The 19,325-nt window shown below is 38.3% G+C and overlaps 2 protein-coding genes across 11 annotated transcripts in view; one reads left to right on the top strand and one right to left on the bottom strand.

Moving 5' to 3' along the window:
* Window positions 1–19,325, bottom strand: part of MED12L (mediator complex subunit 12L) — a 322,241-nt gene that overhangs the window by 209,455 nt on the left and 93,461 nt on the right. For all 10 annotated transcript variants that reach the window (XM_081064322.1, XM_081064328.1, XM_081064329.1 and 7 more), the window contains 4 exons: window positions 16,981–17,107; window positions 14,592–14,806; window positions 13,149–13,253; window positions 12,097–12,273 (listed from right to left, as the gene is read on the bottom strand). In XM_081064322.1, coding sequence (XP_080920448.1) covers window positions 12,097–12,273; window positions 13,149–13,253; window positions 14,592–14,806; window positions 16,981–17,107 — 624 coding nt within the window. The remainder of the gene's footprint in view (window positions 1–12,096; window positions 12,274–13,148; window positions 13,254–14,591; window positions 14,807–16,980; window positions 17,108–19,325) is intronic.
* Window positions 6,984–11,833, top strand: GPR171 (G protein-coupled receptor 171). Its single transcript, XM_081064534.1, has one exon. It carries the CDS (start codon window positions 7,006–7,008, stop codon window positions 7,960–7,962), a length of 957 nt encoding a protein of 318 aa, XP_080920660.1. The 5' UTR covers window positions 6,984–7,005; the 3' UTR covers window positions 7,963–11,833.

Genomic DNA, 19,325 nt, shown 5'->3' with positions numbered 1-19,325 from the left:
GTGCCCAATCACTTCAAAAGCACTTCAAAGTTTGTGTGGATAGTGGAGTTGACTACAAAAAGATTTTCTTCAATTCATGGGGCATTTGGGCTTCATTTTTTATTTTAAATACACAAAATATCCATTAAAGTAACTACTAAATCATTTCTTAATTAAAAAGTATTGCCATGACCAAGGTAAGGAAAAAATAACTTCCCCTCACTGCCCACTTGGGTTTCTAAAATACTGGGTTAGTGATGATGTGTAATTTCCTAGAACACTAACAAAATACAATCTGAAAAACATTTATCCTTAATGAAACAGATAGAAGTGACTTATGGAAATTCAAATGGAACACATGTTAAAAACAAAAACAAAAACAGGGACAGTAGCCAAAAAAAGCTTATTTCCACTGTGAATAGACTTCCACAGAATGCCAGGTTGCGTCAAGCTTGTTCTCAAAAGGAAGAACATGGTTAAGTTTCACTATTAAGAGTGGTTTCTCACTGTTCCAAAAAGGAAAGGAGAACTAGGATACTTGCTCTTTTATACTTGGCAATGCAGACACAAAAACTGGTGCCTTCGTGGATTTTTAAGAACAGTTGAATGTACTTCTTAATTCTGTCTGCACCCTCCAAGAGAACAGGGAAGTAAACATATAAATACGCCTAGCCAAAAACACAAAAAAGATTCTTTCATTCCAGTTTATATTCACACCATGTTAAAACCCTCCACCACTCACTTGGCAGCCAACTCCCCCTCCTCATCCCCCAGGGAGTGTAAACGCTGATCACAAATGCTCACTTACTGGTCTGACTGCAGGCAGGTCTTTTTGTAGTGCGTTTTTCAGCAATGCACAGGAATCTTAAGACGGATCATTTGCCTGCACCATCATGATTCAGTTAACCAAAAATCAAAGTTCAATAAAGATTTGGGGCTTTTCCCGCTAGTTTATAAGTGAATAATGTGTAAAATCTCTTCTTTTGCAAACTAATAATAATTACATGAATTTAGGAGAACACCAGAATCTCTGAAACAAATAACCACTATCATCATAAACAGCCTTACACTGTTTTTCTCAAAAGTTCCCTTAGACTCTCCCTAAATTCCCTTTAGCTTGGCATTTCTCATTTAGTCTTTGGAGAGATTTTTCTTTTTAAAAGTAAATACCAAAAGGATTCAATTTTAAGTTTCTGGAGAGGTTCCTTCTGACTTTTTTCTTATTATCTGGAAAACTGGCTAAGAATTATTAGGAGAAAAAGAGATGAAAGCAAAGCACTGAGCAGGCCACTGAAGCTACAGAAGAAACTAGACCCTAACTGACCAGGCAATAGTTTTGCAATTACAAGTTAATTTTGCACCAGTCGACTTAGAACTCCTTAAAATACGCTTGAAACATGAACTCACATTCTTTTAAAAAGCTACCCTTATACAAGAAAGATAACCTAACAAATGAATTGATGGTGTGGATGAGAGAGTGACATTTTAGGCCACTCACCAAGCTGGGGTCCATTCAGACACTTGCTCGATCACAGGCAGAAACACTGACCCAAACAGTCTAAGTGCATACTAGAATGTCCCTTGACATACAGCCTAGTAATTACTAAATACTTATCTCAATGTATGAAGCTGTTTGGGCCAAACTGACAAACACTCATTGCAGATCTCCTCTTATCACTTAGTAATACATCCAATACATTCTTGAATGAAATAAGCACAAACTGTAAAACTGTATGTACGATACAGTAACATTTTTAGGGGGGTGTACATACACACAGAAAAATTTTGAAACAGATGTGCCACAAACCTTAACAGTAACTATCTCTCTGCATAATGAGATTTACCTCTTCCATGTCTATTTCCAGATTTTTCTACAGTGAACAGAAAAGAATAAAGATAAATAAAACATAATACCAGATTTTACCAGACTACATTAAATCACACTTTTATTTTTTTTAACTAATAGATATCTCCAGCAGGATCTAAAATGCAACGTATTTTTTAAATTGTAACTCTGAAAAGCCAATGAGTATCAGCGTGTGGAGCTACAGAAAATTTGCTTGAACACTTAATATCTTTAACTCATAATTCCTTTCAAGGCACAAAAATTGATGTTCTTTAGAATCATTATGATGCAAAACACATCTTAGGCGCTTAAAAAAAAGCTAGGTACTACAATGGACAAATAAAAATCTTTCCTCTAAAATCAGAATAGACAAACCTGAACTGCTTAAGAAAGCATACACAAAATCAAAAAGAACTTCAGGAGATTGTCATGCAGTTAAACTATTTGCAAACCACAGTTTCATCTACGTCAGTATGCAACATTTTAAAACCACACAAAAGGAAAGGAAATTTTTAGTACAACGAGCAGTCCTGCAATAAGGCTGCTACTGCTGCTGCTGCAGTAGACGATCAGCTCACACTTGTCTGAAGACTTGGAGAGAGGTCCCCCGAGGCTCACAGAGTATACCCCCAGGTATGTCTTTTTAAATACTTAATATATTCAAACGTCTTTCCGACTTTCCACGGAAGGGAAATCTATCATTTTCAGTGTTTAACCCATGTGAGTTGGAAATACCAACATGTAATAAGGTTACAGTGTAAGAGGTCGCCAATTATTAAACTAGAAATAGACTCTGACTGCGAACTACACTATCATTTTCTTTTATTGGAAGGCCCCATCCATTCACAAACAGACAGCTTACTTCATCTTAGGCTGAATACTCATTTACAGGCGAGCCTAACTCCTCAGCAACTCGATTTCATAACTGGGTCAGTAAAGGCCATGCTGCGTCTTCACCACAGGGCATAAAGTTCTTAAAATGACCTCTTTCTACACACATTATGATAGGTGATTTCAAGAAAATTCCACTGTGACTTCCATTTAAAAATTCTCATGAATTTATTTGTTTTCTAAGCAACAGGCACTTGATCCAAACAAAGGAGACATTTGAAATTTTTTCTTGGTTTCGCTGGAGTATCTCTGCGTGCCTCAGATTTAATAAGTGCTTGACAAAATATTTATCAAGTCTTTATTTAGTTTAACCTCTAATTGACACAAACAAAACTTTTAAATGAAGAGATTCGTTTTTTGTTACAACCTAGAGGGAGGTTCAGGAAAAGCAAACAGAGAGGTGCTGCCTGACTCTTAAGCATTACTGAATGAACAGACACAGTGTAACTATTTTTAAACTTGTTATCCATGGGTGGCATGTAGAGTCACTTCTAGTGACAGAGAATATTAATTGAGCAAAACAAGTCATTCTCTAATCCTTCTCTTTACCATACATTCTTCTATAAAATGAGACTTTAGAGTTTGAGCAATGGAGACACTTTAAAAAGCACATTACGTTACTGCTATTGTGTAACATTTGAAATATAGGAGCGAAAGCCCAAATCCTAGCACCTTATAAAGGCACAAGCAAAGATGGTAGACAAGGATCGATTTACACCATCATTAGCTTTTGACCTACAGAAGAAAAGGACATTCAGGATGCCCCGCACAAATGATGGTGATTGTCAAAAACCAGAGCTGTAAGGAAGTCAGTGACGCCGGGAGTAGACTTCCGACAGGAAGGGTCCAGAAAATGACTGACAGGTCAGAGCCTCGCCTGCTCCCACAAGCTCTGAAACTCTGAGCAACACCCAAGGGCCAGACCTCAGTCTCCTCAACAGATCTGGGGATTGGACTAGATGCTATCAACAAAGGTTCCCTCCATCCTTCGAGTCCTTTGATCCCCAAATTTTACCACCACAGAAAGTACAAAGGCAAAAAGGAACAGTTCACAGACCACTGGAGATGTCACCAATCTAGAGCGCAGATTGGAGAGTGGGGCTGGGGTGGAGGGACGGGGTCACGGGAGCTTTGAAAGAAAAGGAGGTTTAGACTAAAAGGACAGAACCTGGGGTTGTTTTTAAACATCCAAGTACATGAAGCCTAAACTTCTTTCATTAGTGTTTAGAAAACAATTAAGAATGACTATTTTATTTCCACTCACTTCCACGAAAATTGCTTAGAATGTGGTTCCTGCCACATTGTAACTACTTAGTAAAGGTTGGCTATTTAATAATGATAATGAATATCATCATCACCATCATTATTACTCTTGTTACTATTATTATTGTTATTAGTATTATTATTATTAATGATTAAAATAGAGTTTTGGAGTGGTTTTGAACATGGCTTCTGAGATCAGATGGTCCAGGTTGGAATCCTGGCTCTATAACCAGCTCTATAACCTTCGGGGCCAACGTAACCTCATTGTGCCTCAGTTTTCTCATCTGTAAAACAAAGTCAACAACACCTGCACGACAGGGATGCTGAAAGGTTAAATGAGTTCATGTAAAGTACTTAGCACAATGCCAGACACAAGGTAAGTGCTTAATGATTTTCATTAGATTTAGTACAGAATGGTATCATTCATGGACCCTAACGTCCTATCCCAGGTAGCAAAGGGGGAAGGACATGTACCCATTCAGTGACACTTTAATTTAGAAAGATTTATGTACATCTATCTGCCTTACCAATCTGCAAGCACATGGTTTCATCCCAAGATGTACACAATGGATCATGAAATAATTAGGACAATTAAGATGTAGTAAGGGTTCCGAAGTTTGGGGTTTGGTTTTATTTTTTTAAAAGGGAGGTATGAGTGAATGGATTTATTTGGCTGTCTTAGCCACTATACGCTACCTTTCAAAAGTTATATATCCAGTTTTTCCTGCTAAAACGCAAAAATAATCTTCTTGTTAAAACAAAAGAAAGGTGTTTAATATGCATGAGGAGGGGGCATATCAAGAAGCAGCACCAGAGAGAAGGACCTGAGGCCTTAAGAGTGGAAGTCTGACGGAACCAGGTCAAAGGGGGTCAACGAAGCCCAATTAGTTTAACCTGTGCTTACAAACTGTCGCGTCTTGCACAACACAAGCAAGTGGGAAAGGACGAGGGAGGCGACGAGGGTTAAGGTTTATTAAAGAAAGAGACAAGAGACACTGAATGCAAAGAAACCACAGAGGATCAAGGGACTCACAGCCTCAAGAGACTGGAGCCCCGAATCGGGTCGTCGTGGGTATTTATTGATTTTTTACAATAGGCATCACATGATTCTGGGCAGGGTCTGCAAAACTCTGACACCACCAATACAATTAGCATATTTCCAATCACCCAATCATTTTGTCCCAAAGCAACCTGTACATGTCGTCCCCACATGACCAAGGTGCGGTGTGTGTGATCCCTGGGGGAGCGGATCTCTCAAAGCAATTATCCCATGAGGTCAGCGCAGAGCAAGCTGGTTTCGCTCAATTACTGTTCCTTGCACAATAGGGTGCCGGACATCTGAAGCATGCGTCAGCAGCTTCCCAGAAAGTGCTGGAGGATGGGCACACCTCACAACTTAAGGTTAACTCATGGGGGTCCCTGGGGTCCCGCCTGGCTTAAGTTGTCCCTCCCTTGAGGGATCTTACTCGTCTTTGCTTGCAGACCCAGCATGTTGGGACCAAGAGAGAGAACTTATAAAACTTAACTCCTAAAGGGACAACCCCGCAACCCTCTTTCCCTAAGGAAAGGGTGGAAGGGACAGACGGTTAGGATGCTGTGTGACAACAACAAACCACCCTTGTTTTGTCATTATCAGCACCGATCACAGTGGTTCTAAGGGTATGTCTTCTACTTGTAGGCTTGGCTGCTTCAAACCCACAATGAAAGAAAAAGAAAAAGAAAGAAAAAACACCAAACACTCAAGTGTTAACGTTAGATGTTTTGCTACTGATATAATTGAGCTTCTCTTTCAGAATTTTCTGACCAATGTCACACATCCTTGTTCTTGAAAATACATTCTTGGTCAAGTATCTCAAACACACTGACACAGAAACACCTACACAAGCACTATCCCAAAGAAATATAATGCAAACCACAGAGGTACTTTCAAATCGCAGAGTAGCTGCATTTGAAAAAGCAAAAGAAAGAGGACAAATTAATTTTAAGATTTAACCTAATACATCAAAAATATTTCAACATGTGCTCGATGTAAGAATACTAATGAAACATTTTACTAATTGTACTATTTGTATAAACTAGTACAATTTTACTACTTGTATACTATATATATATATATATATATATATATAAATACACACACACACACACACACACACACATATGTTGTGCTAAATCTTTAAAATCCAGTGTGTATTTTGCATTTACAGCACATGGCAATTTGGACTGGCCTTAGTTCAAGTGCTCAAAAGGTCACATGTGGCTACGGTCTACCATACTGGACACCACAGGTCTACACCACTATGAAACTGGAGCAAGGAAAAGGGACAACATAAGCATCAATTCCAGACCAAATTCTAATCCTTCAACTCTTTCTGCTAAAAAGCAAAGAAAAATGAAATTTTGATTGTGAAAATGTTCCGGTGGGTTAGACAACAAAGGGCCTACCTTTTAAATAAGGTCTTTTAAGTTGCAGTACAACGTTCTGTCCCCCCTTCCGTTCCCCCCTCAGACTAGGTTCCTGCAGCCTGAGGAGTTCTATCCTAGCTATGAGAACAGAGAGCCAGGAAACCTCACTGAAAGCACTTCAGCCTGGGCCACAGCCAAACCATTTCACTCTGGTTTCCTCTCGCTGTTTCTCAGAAATTCAGTTTACTTATCTCCTCTGCAAACTAACTCCCAACCCAACTGGTAACAAAAGAGCTATCAGAAGGCAAAAAGAGTGCTGTCAAAAATATCCCTTCTAGAAGTAAACCTACCTGGGATTTCCCAAAATCACAAAATTAGACCATGGAAAACCCAGGCTTCCTCATAATCTAAGATGTTCCCACCAGTCCACACATGATCTAGTAAGTTCATCAGTAAAATTCTGTGAACTAGAAAGATTGTGACCGTGGTAATGTGAGTGCAAATTATTTTAAAGAAATTAATTTCTAAGTGTAATTACTAACCTCCCTCCCCTGCTTTTCTAACAGATTCTTTGGATTTTTTTTTTTTTTTTATCAGAGTCATCCTTACTTTCTCTCAAAATGACAAACAATTCTACCTTCTGTCCAGTTTACAAAAATCTGGAGCCATTCACATATTTTTTTTATTTAGTTTTCCTTATTGGAATTATTGGAAGTTGTTTTGCAACCTGGGCTTTCCTACAGAAAAACACGAATGCCAGGTGTGTAAGCATATACTTAATTAATTTGCTGACGGCCGATTTCCTGCTCAGTCTGGCATTACCTGTGAAAATCATAGTCGACTTGGGCGTGGCCCCCTGGAAGCTGAGGATATTCCACTGCCAAGTAACAGCCTGCCTCATCTACATTAACATGTACTTGTCCATCATCTTCTTAGCATTCGTCAGCATTGATCGCTGTCTCCAGCTGACATACAGCTGCAAGATTTATCGAATCCAAGAACCTGGATTTGCCAAAATGATATCAGTCGTCGTGTGGGTCATGGTCCTTCTCATAATGGTGCCAAACATGGTGCTTCCAATCAAAGACATCCCGGTGAAGCCAGATGTGGGATGCATGGAATTCAAAAGGAAGTTTGGAAAAAACTGGCATTTGCTGACGAACTTCATATGTTTGGCTATATTTTTAAATTTCACAGTCATCATTTTAATATCTAACTGCCTGGTAATTCGACAACTCTACAGAAACAAATATAGTGAAAATTATCCAAATGTGAAAAGAGCTCTCATCAACATACTCTTAGTGACCACAGCCTACATCGTGTGTTTTGTTCCTTACCACATTGTCCGAATCCCGTACACCCTCAGCCAGACCGAGGTCATATCTGACTGCGCGACCAGGATTTCCCTCTTCAAAGCCAAGGAGGCCACACTGCTCCTGGCTGTGTCCAGCCTGTGCTTTGATCCCATCCTGTATTACCACCTCTCAAAAGCATTCCGCTTAAAGGTCAGTGAGACTTTCACTTCGCATAAGGAGAACACAGCTCAGAAAGAAAAGCCAAGGTGCGAAAACGCATGAAATGTGGGATTTTTCATGCTGTCACTTCTTGCTTTACTGGACAAGTACAGAACTACTGGGGAAGAGAATAAAACAGGCTCAGAATGCAAAAATATAGACAGCTGGCAAATATGGCCTGGTTTACTGTGAAACCCTGTTTTTAAACGCAGGCCAATCAGTACTTGATGGTGGTTGTCGATCCATAACCCAAAAATGTGTACAAAGGAACTAAAAAGTCTTGTTGAACCAATGCAAAATCCTGCAATATCCTTTAAACTCAAATGACTTCTACAATGTAGACACAGAGGTATGCATGAGGTGTTTATTTAAATGCCTGGAACTGACTTCTTGATAAAAATATGCAAAATACAGGTGACCCTTAAACACTGGTTTGAACTGCATGGGTCCACTTATACGGAAATATTTTTCAATAAATATGGACAATAGTATAAACGCATTTTCTCTTCCTTGTGATTTCTTTCATAACATTTTTTTTTCTCTACTCTAGCTTACTTTATTATAAGAATACAGTATATAACAACATATACAAAATATGGGTTAATCAGCCCTTTATGTTACTGGTAAGACATCTGGACAATAGTGGGCTGTTAGTAGCTAAGTTTTGGAGGATCGAAAGTTATACATGCATTTTTGACTGGGGGGGTAAAGAATCAGCATCCTCATTATTCAAAGGATGACTAGAATCTATATGTAAATTGCCAAAGCCTTTCAGCAACACAATTTAAAGCCTTTTAGATCATTTAAAAAAAAAAAAAACAGCTTATTTTTTCCATGAAACCACCTGTGCTTGATTTATTTTTAATCCATCACTTCAAAGACGGTAACCTTTTAGCTCACCACTCCGGTTTTTAACATCTAATTGTTTTCTAAAACAATAACTAAAACTTTTTATTTCTAAAAAGGCTTGGAAATGCATGGGCAGTTTTTAATATATTATATATATTTATATTCTACCTGAAGGTTATAAAGATTTTCTACTGTTAGCAATGACAAATCCAGTGGTTCCTTGTTTTTATTTCGTAGTAATCTGAAATAGACCCTGTAACATTTTCAAGGGGAGTTTTTAAATTATGCTAACTGCTAACGCTACTGTTTTAGGACTAACTAGAAACTCACATCAAAGGTATGGAAAAACAGCACCCGTCTTAAAATAGACACGCCGACGGCACACAGCAAGACCTACTAATGTAAGGAACGCAGCTTGTGCTGGCCTGACTGGTGCCACGCACATCCCAAATATGAGCCTGACCCCACATGGAGCCAGCAGATTCAGGGAGGGGTGACTCCAGCTCACGGGGTCACAACCCGCTGATCAAATGCTCCCTACAGCCAGTAACACAGAAAAGATTCAATAGATGGTATTAACTAAAAGACTTACTTAAGGGAAAAGAAAACTAGAACATTTTATTTTTTCATTTCAGTCTCAAAAGTCCACATTAAAACAACTGGTAATACACTGGCATCAGCTGCAATGATTAAGAAATAGTGTTCCTGGAACCTAACCAAACAAATGTGATCCCAGATTCGTTGTTAGCTCTGCATTGAGAATTATTTTCCGATGCTTGAACCCAAGACAACTCCTGCCTACGATGTCTCCAATATATCCCTAAGGTTGAAGAGATTAATAAATGAAAAAAATGCTGGCTGGTGCGCATGACAGGAACTCCCAAGGCATCGCATCCCTGACATCGACAGGGTTAAATGCCCTGCCTGTGCCTCGGCTTGCTGGTTGACTAAGAATACGCTTTTACCGATGGGCACACGGCGATGTTACTCACATAAGAGCATACATGAAACTCAGTTCTTTGTCTGAATCTTTTGGTCCCCTTAAGTCCCCTTAAATCCTCTCTCCTTGGCCCTTACTCCCTAGAGCCACATCTTAAGACAGAGGGGAAAATACTTTTTTTTTTATCATATCTTATATCCTCCTGACATGCCTAGCAGGTTAGTCAAATTTCCCCTTTTTAGTAAGGAGGAGAACCAGACTCTCTAGAGCAGGGCTGTCCAAACTTTTTTCAACGTTTTTCACCAAGGGCCACATGCGGTAAAATACACAAACAGCCGAGCCACTCACTCAAGGTGAAGTACGTATTGCCTCACCTGGTTTATTTAAGTAAACTAAATATATTTTTGGAATTTGCTGCGGGCCAATTAACAATGGATCGCGGGCCACAGTTTGGACACCCCTGCTCTAGAACATTCCTAATGTCGATGTTGTATTAGTATAGACTACTTTTATTTCCCCTATTGATGGCTTAGTCTAAATTACACTCACAGTACAGGGGGGTTTAGGGCAATGGGTGATGGCAGGCTATTAATTATATCTGACCATATCCATTTTCTGGCAGTTCTTTTATGACTGCATTACAGCTGAATTATGTCCTAATTCATCAAGAGAATTAGTCATTGGAAATCATTCATGCTCTTTCTCTAAGGAAGTAGATCGCCCTTGCAATGCTAAATGCTCGGAATGATGTGCAGCTCAGGATGACACGAACGACAGAATAAAGCAGTCCATGCTCAGGCGGGGCCTGGCTTGCCCTGACACCCAGACACATGCCGAGGGAGGAACACAGAACCCTCAACCAATTTCAACCATTTCCAACATTTTGTCATTAATTGCTTCATTTCCCATCTCCATTTTTTTTAATAAACTTTTTATTTTAGAATAAGATTTACAAGAAAGGTACACAGGTAGTACAGAGAGTTCCCATATCCCCTTCATCCCATGTGCCCTAATGTTAAGGCCTTACATAACCATGACACCTTTGTCCGAATGAGGAAATGAACAGTGGTGCACTACTGCTAACTAAACCCCAGACTTTAATTTCTCACTTTCCTTTTGACTCTTGGCTATTTTAAAACACTCCCAGATATAAGAATAATTCACCCATGAATTCTTTAGGAGGCATCTCTAAAATATCAGACTACTCTTTCTGCTACCCCAAATTAACTGTGAGATTATTCCATTACATTGAAAATGAGCGATGCTTATAGGTAATAGCTGAAAACTGTGGATATATATTCAGCCGGCAATGAACAGGAAAAAGTTTTGGCAACTATTTACATAGATCTGGAAACAGAAAAATTAACACCAAAAAAAGTGTTCTTAATTTTATTAAGAAAACAGTATATGGGTGGAGTGATTTTGAAAGTCATTCAGAGGATATTCCAAAATAAGCAAAAAAAATAAACAAATTTAAGAAAATATTTAGTTTGCAGATCAAAACCCCTCAAAGATATCCAGGAAATAACATAATATATACCTCAAAATTGTATTTTTGTTAAAACAATAATAGTCTTCAATGAAAATTACTCATTGAAATTACACTTAAAATAAAATTTGAGGAAAAAAATAGTGAATCTAAGAATAAAAAAATTTACAGATCTTAGCCAATCTCCATTACTAATACCAAAAAATTAAACTTGTTTCTCTTTATAATAAAGCACATCACTCAGTATGACTCAAACACTAAATTCTCTGGCAAGTATTTCCCATGTGCTATTCAGTTCTTAAATTCAACAGGTCAAAATCCAAATCCATCTCATATACAACCTCTTCCGCAATGCGGTAACCAACTTCTCAATCAGATGCTCCCTCTCCCCTCCAACATTTATTCTTTGAGAGTGGAAGAGACCCAAGAATGTCAAACAGATCACCTCCCAGAGGGCACTTGGGTTTTACTCAATTATTGCACTTATTTCAGTGCTTGTCATTTTATAGACATTTGTCTCCCTCCTATCTTATTCATCTTCCGGGTGCCCCAAAATTCTTACTCATCAGCATAATATCAAAAGTACCACCACAATACAGAGCATATAAAATCTACTCAGTAAATGAGTTTCAAATTGATGTAGGAAAACAAATTTAGACATCATTTGCAGTGACTCAAATGCTCTTGATAAAAGGATACTAATATAGAAAATTCCGTTAAATCTAGCCAGCCAGTAGGATCACACGACAAATTTGGACTACATCAGTACATAAGGCATGTGTGATCAGAATTCTAACAAAAGAAGCAGCGAATGCAAACATTTACCTGCTATCATACTATCCCTCAGGCAAGTAGATGAATGGTTAACAATCCTGTAATGAAATAATCAGCTTGTCAGCTGATGGAAGCCATGACTTACCAGAGGTATGGGAAAATGTGTTGCATACTGCAGGTGTCGCAGGAGGTCATAATTAGATGGAAAAATCAACTCTCTCGGTTTTTCTCTCTTCAGCAACTTCTCACCATTAACTGACATTCTTCTGCCCAAAGAAGGGTTGGCATTGTCACAGGACTCTCCAGGCATGGGAGAAAAAATCTAAGTCATGTAAAACAAATGTTGGAGATTGTAAATGAAAGAGAGCAAAAACCAAAACACAGTGCTATATACATACCAGAACTTAAAACACACAAGACATTTTTATACAATATCTTTTCCTTATTCAACCACTGAGCAATTAATAAAGACATTTTGTAAATTTCCACAAACTTCATATTCAGATCACTAGGAATCTGTCACTCTCTATCGTTCCCCTATTGTGAAGATGAGAAAATGAGAACCACACACGTAGAAAATTTCCCGGAAGACCCAAAATAAAGTCAGACTTATAGGTAAGTGTTTTCCTCATAGGGCTACATTTCCTACAAGTACATATATACAGATAATAATTAACTAATAAAGCTAATGAATAATAAACGTAAAGGTTTTAGTCTGTACTTCAAATAATATTTTTTTATAAAGAGTTACACATTAACATCTATGAGGAAGAACACATTATAATTATACTGGGGTAAAGAAGAATGTAGAGCCAATCGAGAGCCAGGAAAGCTACTATTATTTAGAAGCCAAACACATACGCAGCAAATCAGCGTGAACTGCCATGATGAAACTTCATTCCTGTATTTCTGAGAGATGACGATCTCAAAACGACCAAGAGAGTAACAGTCAGCAAGGATGGGGTACTATGATTTATAAAGAAGGCAATGCAGCCAAAACTGAGGAAGAACCGAAATGGGCCAACTGCAGAGACCATGAACTGCGCCCTCGGGCGGAATATGGTGGGATCACATTTACATCACAAGTACACAAGTCAATCCAGTACAGGGGGCAAGAAACAGGAGGATGGAGGCAAGCCGGGGTAGGGGTGAGGAGGAGGGGTTAACAGCCAATAAGAATTCAAAGGTTGAACCTACTGGAAATTCCGAACCAAAGTCAGTTTTAAAGTCACTCTTGTCTACTTCATCAAAAATATGAGTCGTTCCTGAGTCAAGGCCCATATGTGCCATAATAGTCTGTTCCTGATAATTTCCAGAGAAAGAAAATCACATTGTAAATTTTGTAGTTCGTTAGGAAACTAAAAGTAAAACGTGACAGTGACATTTTTAACCATCCCATGTCTTATTTCCTCCTGGTGCCTTGTTTTTCCCCAAAAATATAGAAGGAAGTTTTAAGACATTTATTGCTTTGCAAAGTCACATACTTTGTCCTCTTGATGAAAAACACTTAACTTCATGGTGTTTTAAGGGACGAGCACACAAGCTTCCTGATAAAAACAGCCTGACCATAATTTCCTTCTTTGGGCTGTTCCCAGTCACATGCTCACCCGTTTTTCTTAGTAACAAAAATCTAAGAGTGTATCTAAGATATAAGAAAATCTGATATCCAAGAATAAAAAAAAAAGAAAAAGCAGAAACATAGGACAGGCCTAAACAGATAAAGAAACTTCAGTTTTTTTCAACCCTATAAACTTCTACTCTGGACAAATTTATAAACAAAAATATTTACATTAAAGAAATAATTTTTTTAGGTTCCTGTACTATTTAGTCACCAAATCTTAAGAATGTAAACTATGAATCCACATGTACAATTCTAATGTCAGGTTTTTAAATTACAAGTATAGAGACTGTTTTAAAACTATTACATGCTTAAACTCTTGAAAAACCAATATAAGGCTTTATTTTTTAGGAACTGTCACAATCTCTCACCATTTTCTACCATTTCTCATCACCAACTTCATGTTTTGTCTTGAAAAACTTCCATAAGTATTTGGAACAATGTCCAAAATATCACAAATTGGCAGAAAATTATAAAGTCATACCCACAGCATAAAATAATTTGTTGAAAAGAACAATTCTAAAACATTTGAGACAGAGATGAAATTTCTAATGAAATAAAATGAAAATTTGATTTAAGACTAAAACAGAATTTCCCATTATGTATAAGAGTGATACAAGTAATGAACACATTAGGGAAAAGATGCTATTTAGAATGAAAACTCAGCCAGGAAGTTGGGGCCAAAACAAGTCCAATTTTGAGGCACAACATTAAAGGAAACCTGGGGATTAGAAGTATGTATAAACTGGAAGCATCTAATTCCAATCCAAAGAAAAGTTTTATGGCCTGTCAAATCTTTTCATTAATACTTTTAGAGTATCTCAAAGAAAATTCTGGAAGTTGTAAATTCTAGTCTAAATGTTCTTTGTGAGTAAGGAGTACAGATAAATGAGCTTTGTAACAAGAGAAGATAACTAAAAAGTGATCACCCTTCTACCGTCAAATAATCCTTCTGAAAGTGGTTCCCTGTCAGTGTGTAGGCGGGGGTGTGGGGAGGGCACCATTCACTCCCAGGGCCATACCTCCATTTTTATGTCATGGTCCTTTGGATAGTGCTCATCTGCATTCTCTCCTGCTGGAGACCGGGGCCGAGTGGAGGCGGTGATTGACAAGTCTCCTCGAGATATGAGGGTGCACATGTATGCGTCGTGTGAGAAGACATCATGTCGGATGAACTCACAGAAGAGCAGCACCAGATTCACAAATTCCACCTTTTCACATTCACTGTTTGGATCCGCTATAAAGAAACGATTCGACCAAGAATTCAGTCCCCCTGGACCCATGGAAAAAACAACCATTTATTAAGGCTTAACAATATTTTCAACACCTTTCATAATGTGTTTTGTTTGTTTGTTTACAAAATAAAAGATTATTGGAAAATGTTGTGCAGAAATGGTACACAGGCTTTGACTGTAATTGAAAAATGCTATCCAGTATGCTAAGCACAATTTCTTGTTTAAAGACAGTGGTGTCTGGTGAATTAATAAGCATTTAAATAATAATGTAAATGAAATTTCACGGTTTTTTTGTTTGTTTTTTAAAGCAGGGTTAGACTGCGGTCCTCTGGTTTTACTATTAATACTGCTCATGACTTTTCTTATAGCTTGAGTGTGTCTGTGTATTTGGGGATATGTGTGTGCATTTGTTCAAAGGAAACCTCACAAGAGAACCACAATTCAAACACTATCTGAAAAAAATAGTGAGGGGGAGTCACTGAAAAGAAAAAGGGAAACGCAATTAAACGGGCACAAAGAGAAGCTCTGCAGTCTTTTCATTTAGTATGACCAGTCTACTTAACTCACATTATGACTTCTGGTTTGTAACTTCACTCTAAAACTGCATCTGTACCTCTGAGAGAAGGTTGAAAAATGTTAAGACTAAACCTGCAAAGCTGAGTACTTGGTACCATCACACTCGCAAACACCAAGAGAGACAAACAGACGGATCCAGGGAACATAAAGCTCAGTTACTTAAACCTTAAGCTTAAATGTTTGCTTTTATCACCACCAAATTCACTGACAGCAACCTCTACACAGAGGAATGGGACAGCTTTGTCCCACAGAAAATAGGATCCAGAACAATCAAAGGCATAGAAGCAGGAAGGAAAGAACAGGAGGGAGACAGGATGAGGAAAGCAAAGGGCAAAGAATATGCCAGGGGCACCAAAGAAATGTATACACATTTTAAGAAAGGAAAAAACTGTATTAAAATGATGCTGATGGTAACCACGTTGAGCACCTCTTGCCATTGCAGAAGTCAAATGGAACTTGTATTCATCCTTTGTTATGGGTATATATTGAGTATTACAATTTTAATACAGTTTTCCTTTCTTAAAATATGTGTGCATTTTTTGAGATTCTTGGTATATCTCCCCCAGGACACAAGTTAGAGCTGCTCATGTCCATTGCTGACAATATATTTTCTTCTATCGGGTATCTCGTCTATCTTTTCCTTTTCCTGCTTCATTACTGTTCCCTCCATTCCAAACACCTGCTTGACTCCAGCTCTTGTTCTCTCTCTGGCCTAGACCAGCCACCAACTAACTCAAAGACCCTTACCAAAGGCGTAACTCAACCCAAAATGAGACCCGACTCAAGAGGAAATTGGAAGCAGGGCTATTCCTTGCTTCTTTACCTCTTTCTTCTCCACAAACATCTTCCTTTCCTTGCCCTCCACTCCCTTTCTTCCTTTTCTATCACTTTTCACTTGTTTCCCTTTTTCTGTTGTTCCACCGCTGTCTGTCCTAAGACCTTCCCTGCTATACTTTGTTACATGCTTCAAAATAAGATTGAGCTCACTGAGATCACACAAATGATTGTTTAAAAGTGTCTACCCACTGGGGGGTTATTGCCTAAAACCTCAACCCTCCACCAACCATAGAACAAAAAACAGAACATCCAAGAGAGTGTTGCAAGCAGCTAACCATCTTTAAAAATTATTTCTTTTTACCAAGGACCTGGTTGTAAAGTACTCTTGTTTGATTCCTGTTCCCCACTCCCCTTTGAAGATCAGGAGTTAGAAGATCAGAAATTTAGAAAATGGTTTGAAAAGAGACAATTCCAATTCACAATATACCATGAAACATCACAGGAGCTTAGCACTTCTATTTTGGTAAGAAAGACCTAGAGAGGAAAAATTAGTCCACTGAATATAAGAAAAGGGGTTAATTTATTTTTTGAATTATTAAAACTCTGAAAATGTTTGTGCTTGAAGCTCACCTGATTTTAAAATTGCATAAAATCTCCATTGAAAACATGCCACAAAATTTTGCTCAGTAAAATGTACATTATATTCAGTGCAGGTACTTTTGATAAGATGCAAATAAGGGGGTTAGGGGGACAATCAGCTTGAAAAAAGGGGAGGGGCCCTCAATCCCTTATTTAAGATCTAAAAGCAAAGAGCATTACTTACACAATGAGGGGGCCTGTGTATCTAAAAACCTTAGCAGAACATTTTGGAAAACAGGCAAACTCGATCCAGCAAGAGAGGCTGAAGAAATGGACTCCTTCTCATCTAAGACCTCTGACTCACCACATCTCTAAGATTAAAAATAAACAAGCAGAATTAATTATACAGGACATGTAGAGCCATAGTAGGTCGTGAATTTGTCAGCCTTTTATTAACAGTTAAGTACTCAGATAAAACATGTAAAATTAACTGAGATTTCTTTTTGAATTTGTGAGCCACGCATCATAGGTAAATGTAATTTCTAAAAGTTGGGGAAACTACCCTGGAACAATTCAAATGATTTTAAAGAACACCCCTAAAAAATATTATTCATGTGAATTATAAACCATGCACAGCACTGTACAAGTATCCAATGAATATACAGCATAGTACAAAATAAACTCCTCATTATCTCTGTGCAAATTTCTAAAAATAATTTGAGGTTGTCTTCATTTTTTAAATAGCTCATGTTGAACTGTATTCCCCCTAAGAAATATCTGAACAAGTATTATTGAGTTTGATTCTTTTGTGTTTGTTGTTTTCAAACAGGTGGGGGTATTTTGGGGAGAAGTATTTATTTGTATTTATTGGGGAAGTGTGGTGTCAGAAGAGAAAGCTAACATAATTCCTCCAATTAGATTCTTTCATTTATTCCATCATACTCCACCAGTAAGACCTTTCAGAACCTCGGTTCAGAACTTCTCCATAGTTCATAAAACACATCTAGAGAACCTGTTTAACTTCTGCATTCTGAAGATACAGCTTACTAGAAGACCAGAAAAGAAACAGTTTAGAAGCAATCAGATCCTTCTTTTCTATTCTTTTCGAAATCCTTTTGATCATTCCCATGATCTATTCTTTATTATTAAGGTATTATTATATTAAGATATTATTTCTCCAATACAGCCTCTCTTTTCAAAAGCCAAATTTTGAAAATGGTGATGTGTATTAGAAATTGTCTTAAACAGCCCTGAGAGAATACATTTTTAGATATGGATACATTTACACCTATTAAAATCTATGTATGAACCTTTTCTGAAAGTGATTTTGTGTGTGTGTGTGTGTGTGTATGTGTGTGTGTGTGTGTGTGTGGTGTGTATTCTGGGATACATGGGGGAAGGATGAAATGATGACAACAACAATCTAGAAGGAACAATGAAATCTGAGAAAGTCAACTTTAGTTATACTAAAAGTTTAATCATTGCAATTCACTATAGAATTTTCATAAATGTATAGAAAAAATGCAATGAAACACTTTTCCTAATTTGCACATGTAAAATGAGCAACTGTTTTTTTTTTTTTTTTACACCTTAACATCAATATCTTCAAGCCCCAATTTCAACAACATAATCTTTTATACTTTTTGGTGAACAGTGCTTTTCCAACAGAAAAGATGTCTATGAGAATATTCTCTGATTTCATTGTTTAACAGCTTCACAGGAAGTGGGTGAAGTATCAGTAATAGGGAGCCAGCTAAGTGCGCACCCATTCAGACAACAGACATCTTCTGAGCACCCACTATGTACTGGACACTGTATCAGGAGACAAGGACATACTCTGAACAAGGTGGGTAAGGTCCCTGCTGTCAAGCTTACATGCTAGAGGGGGTGGGCGGGCACTGAATAATAAGCCAATAGAGGAAGTGAAACAGTGATGTGGGAAGGAGTGGCTGAGGGTGGGTACCATTAACTGTAGATAAGGTGGTGATGGCAGATCTTCCTGAGGAGGTGACACATGCAGAGCTCAGAATGCTACAAAGAAACTGACACGTTCTGAAATAGGAATGGTAGAAAAAAACTGGCCACATGAAGACTGGGGAGCACAGGATGCAACCAGCAGGAACAGAAAAGACCCCAAGATAAAAGCAAGTCTGGTGTGACGGAGGGACAAGGAACCCCAGGGTGGCTGCAGCTGTGTGTGGCTCAGGAGAGGAAGGTAGGTGATGGAGCGGGAAAGGCAGGCAGGGCAGCTCACGGGAGATCCGTGGGCCACGAAAGGAGCCATCGCGGAGCATTAGTGAGAGGGCAGTGTGGTTTGTTTCCATTTTGAAAAGATGGCTCTGGCTGCTGTGGAGGAGATGGTGGGGAACATGAGAGGGAGGAGGGAGGAGGGAGGAGGCCCCGCATATCCAGGAGAGAGATGGCAGGGCCTGTCACATCATCCACACACCTTCTCCGGAGCCGTCCCTGCTAAATCTCACTTAAAAATTTTCCCTTCAACAAAAGCTAATGTTGATAAAGTTAGCTTTGCTTTTTCCTTTATAATCTACTTCCAAGACTTTAATTGCTTTCTGTGGGGCAGAACACAAT

The sequence above is a fragment of the Rhinolophus hipposideros genome (assembly GCF_964194185.1).
Source record: "Rhinolophus hipposideros genome assembly, chromosome: 2".
Lineage (NCBI taxonomy): Eukaryota > Metazoa > Chordata > Mammalia > Chiroptera > Rhinolophidae > Rhinolophus > Rhinolophus hipposideros.
Note: the sequence above shows the minus strand (reverse complement) of the source record. Positions and strands in the feature narration are given on the sequence as shown.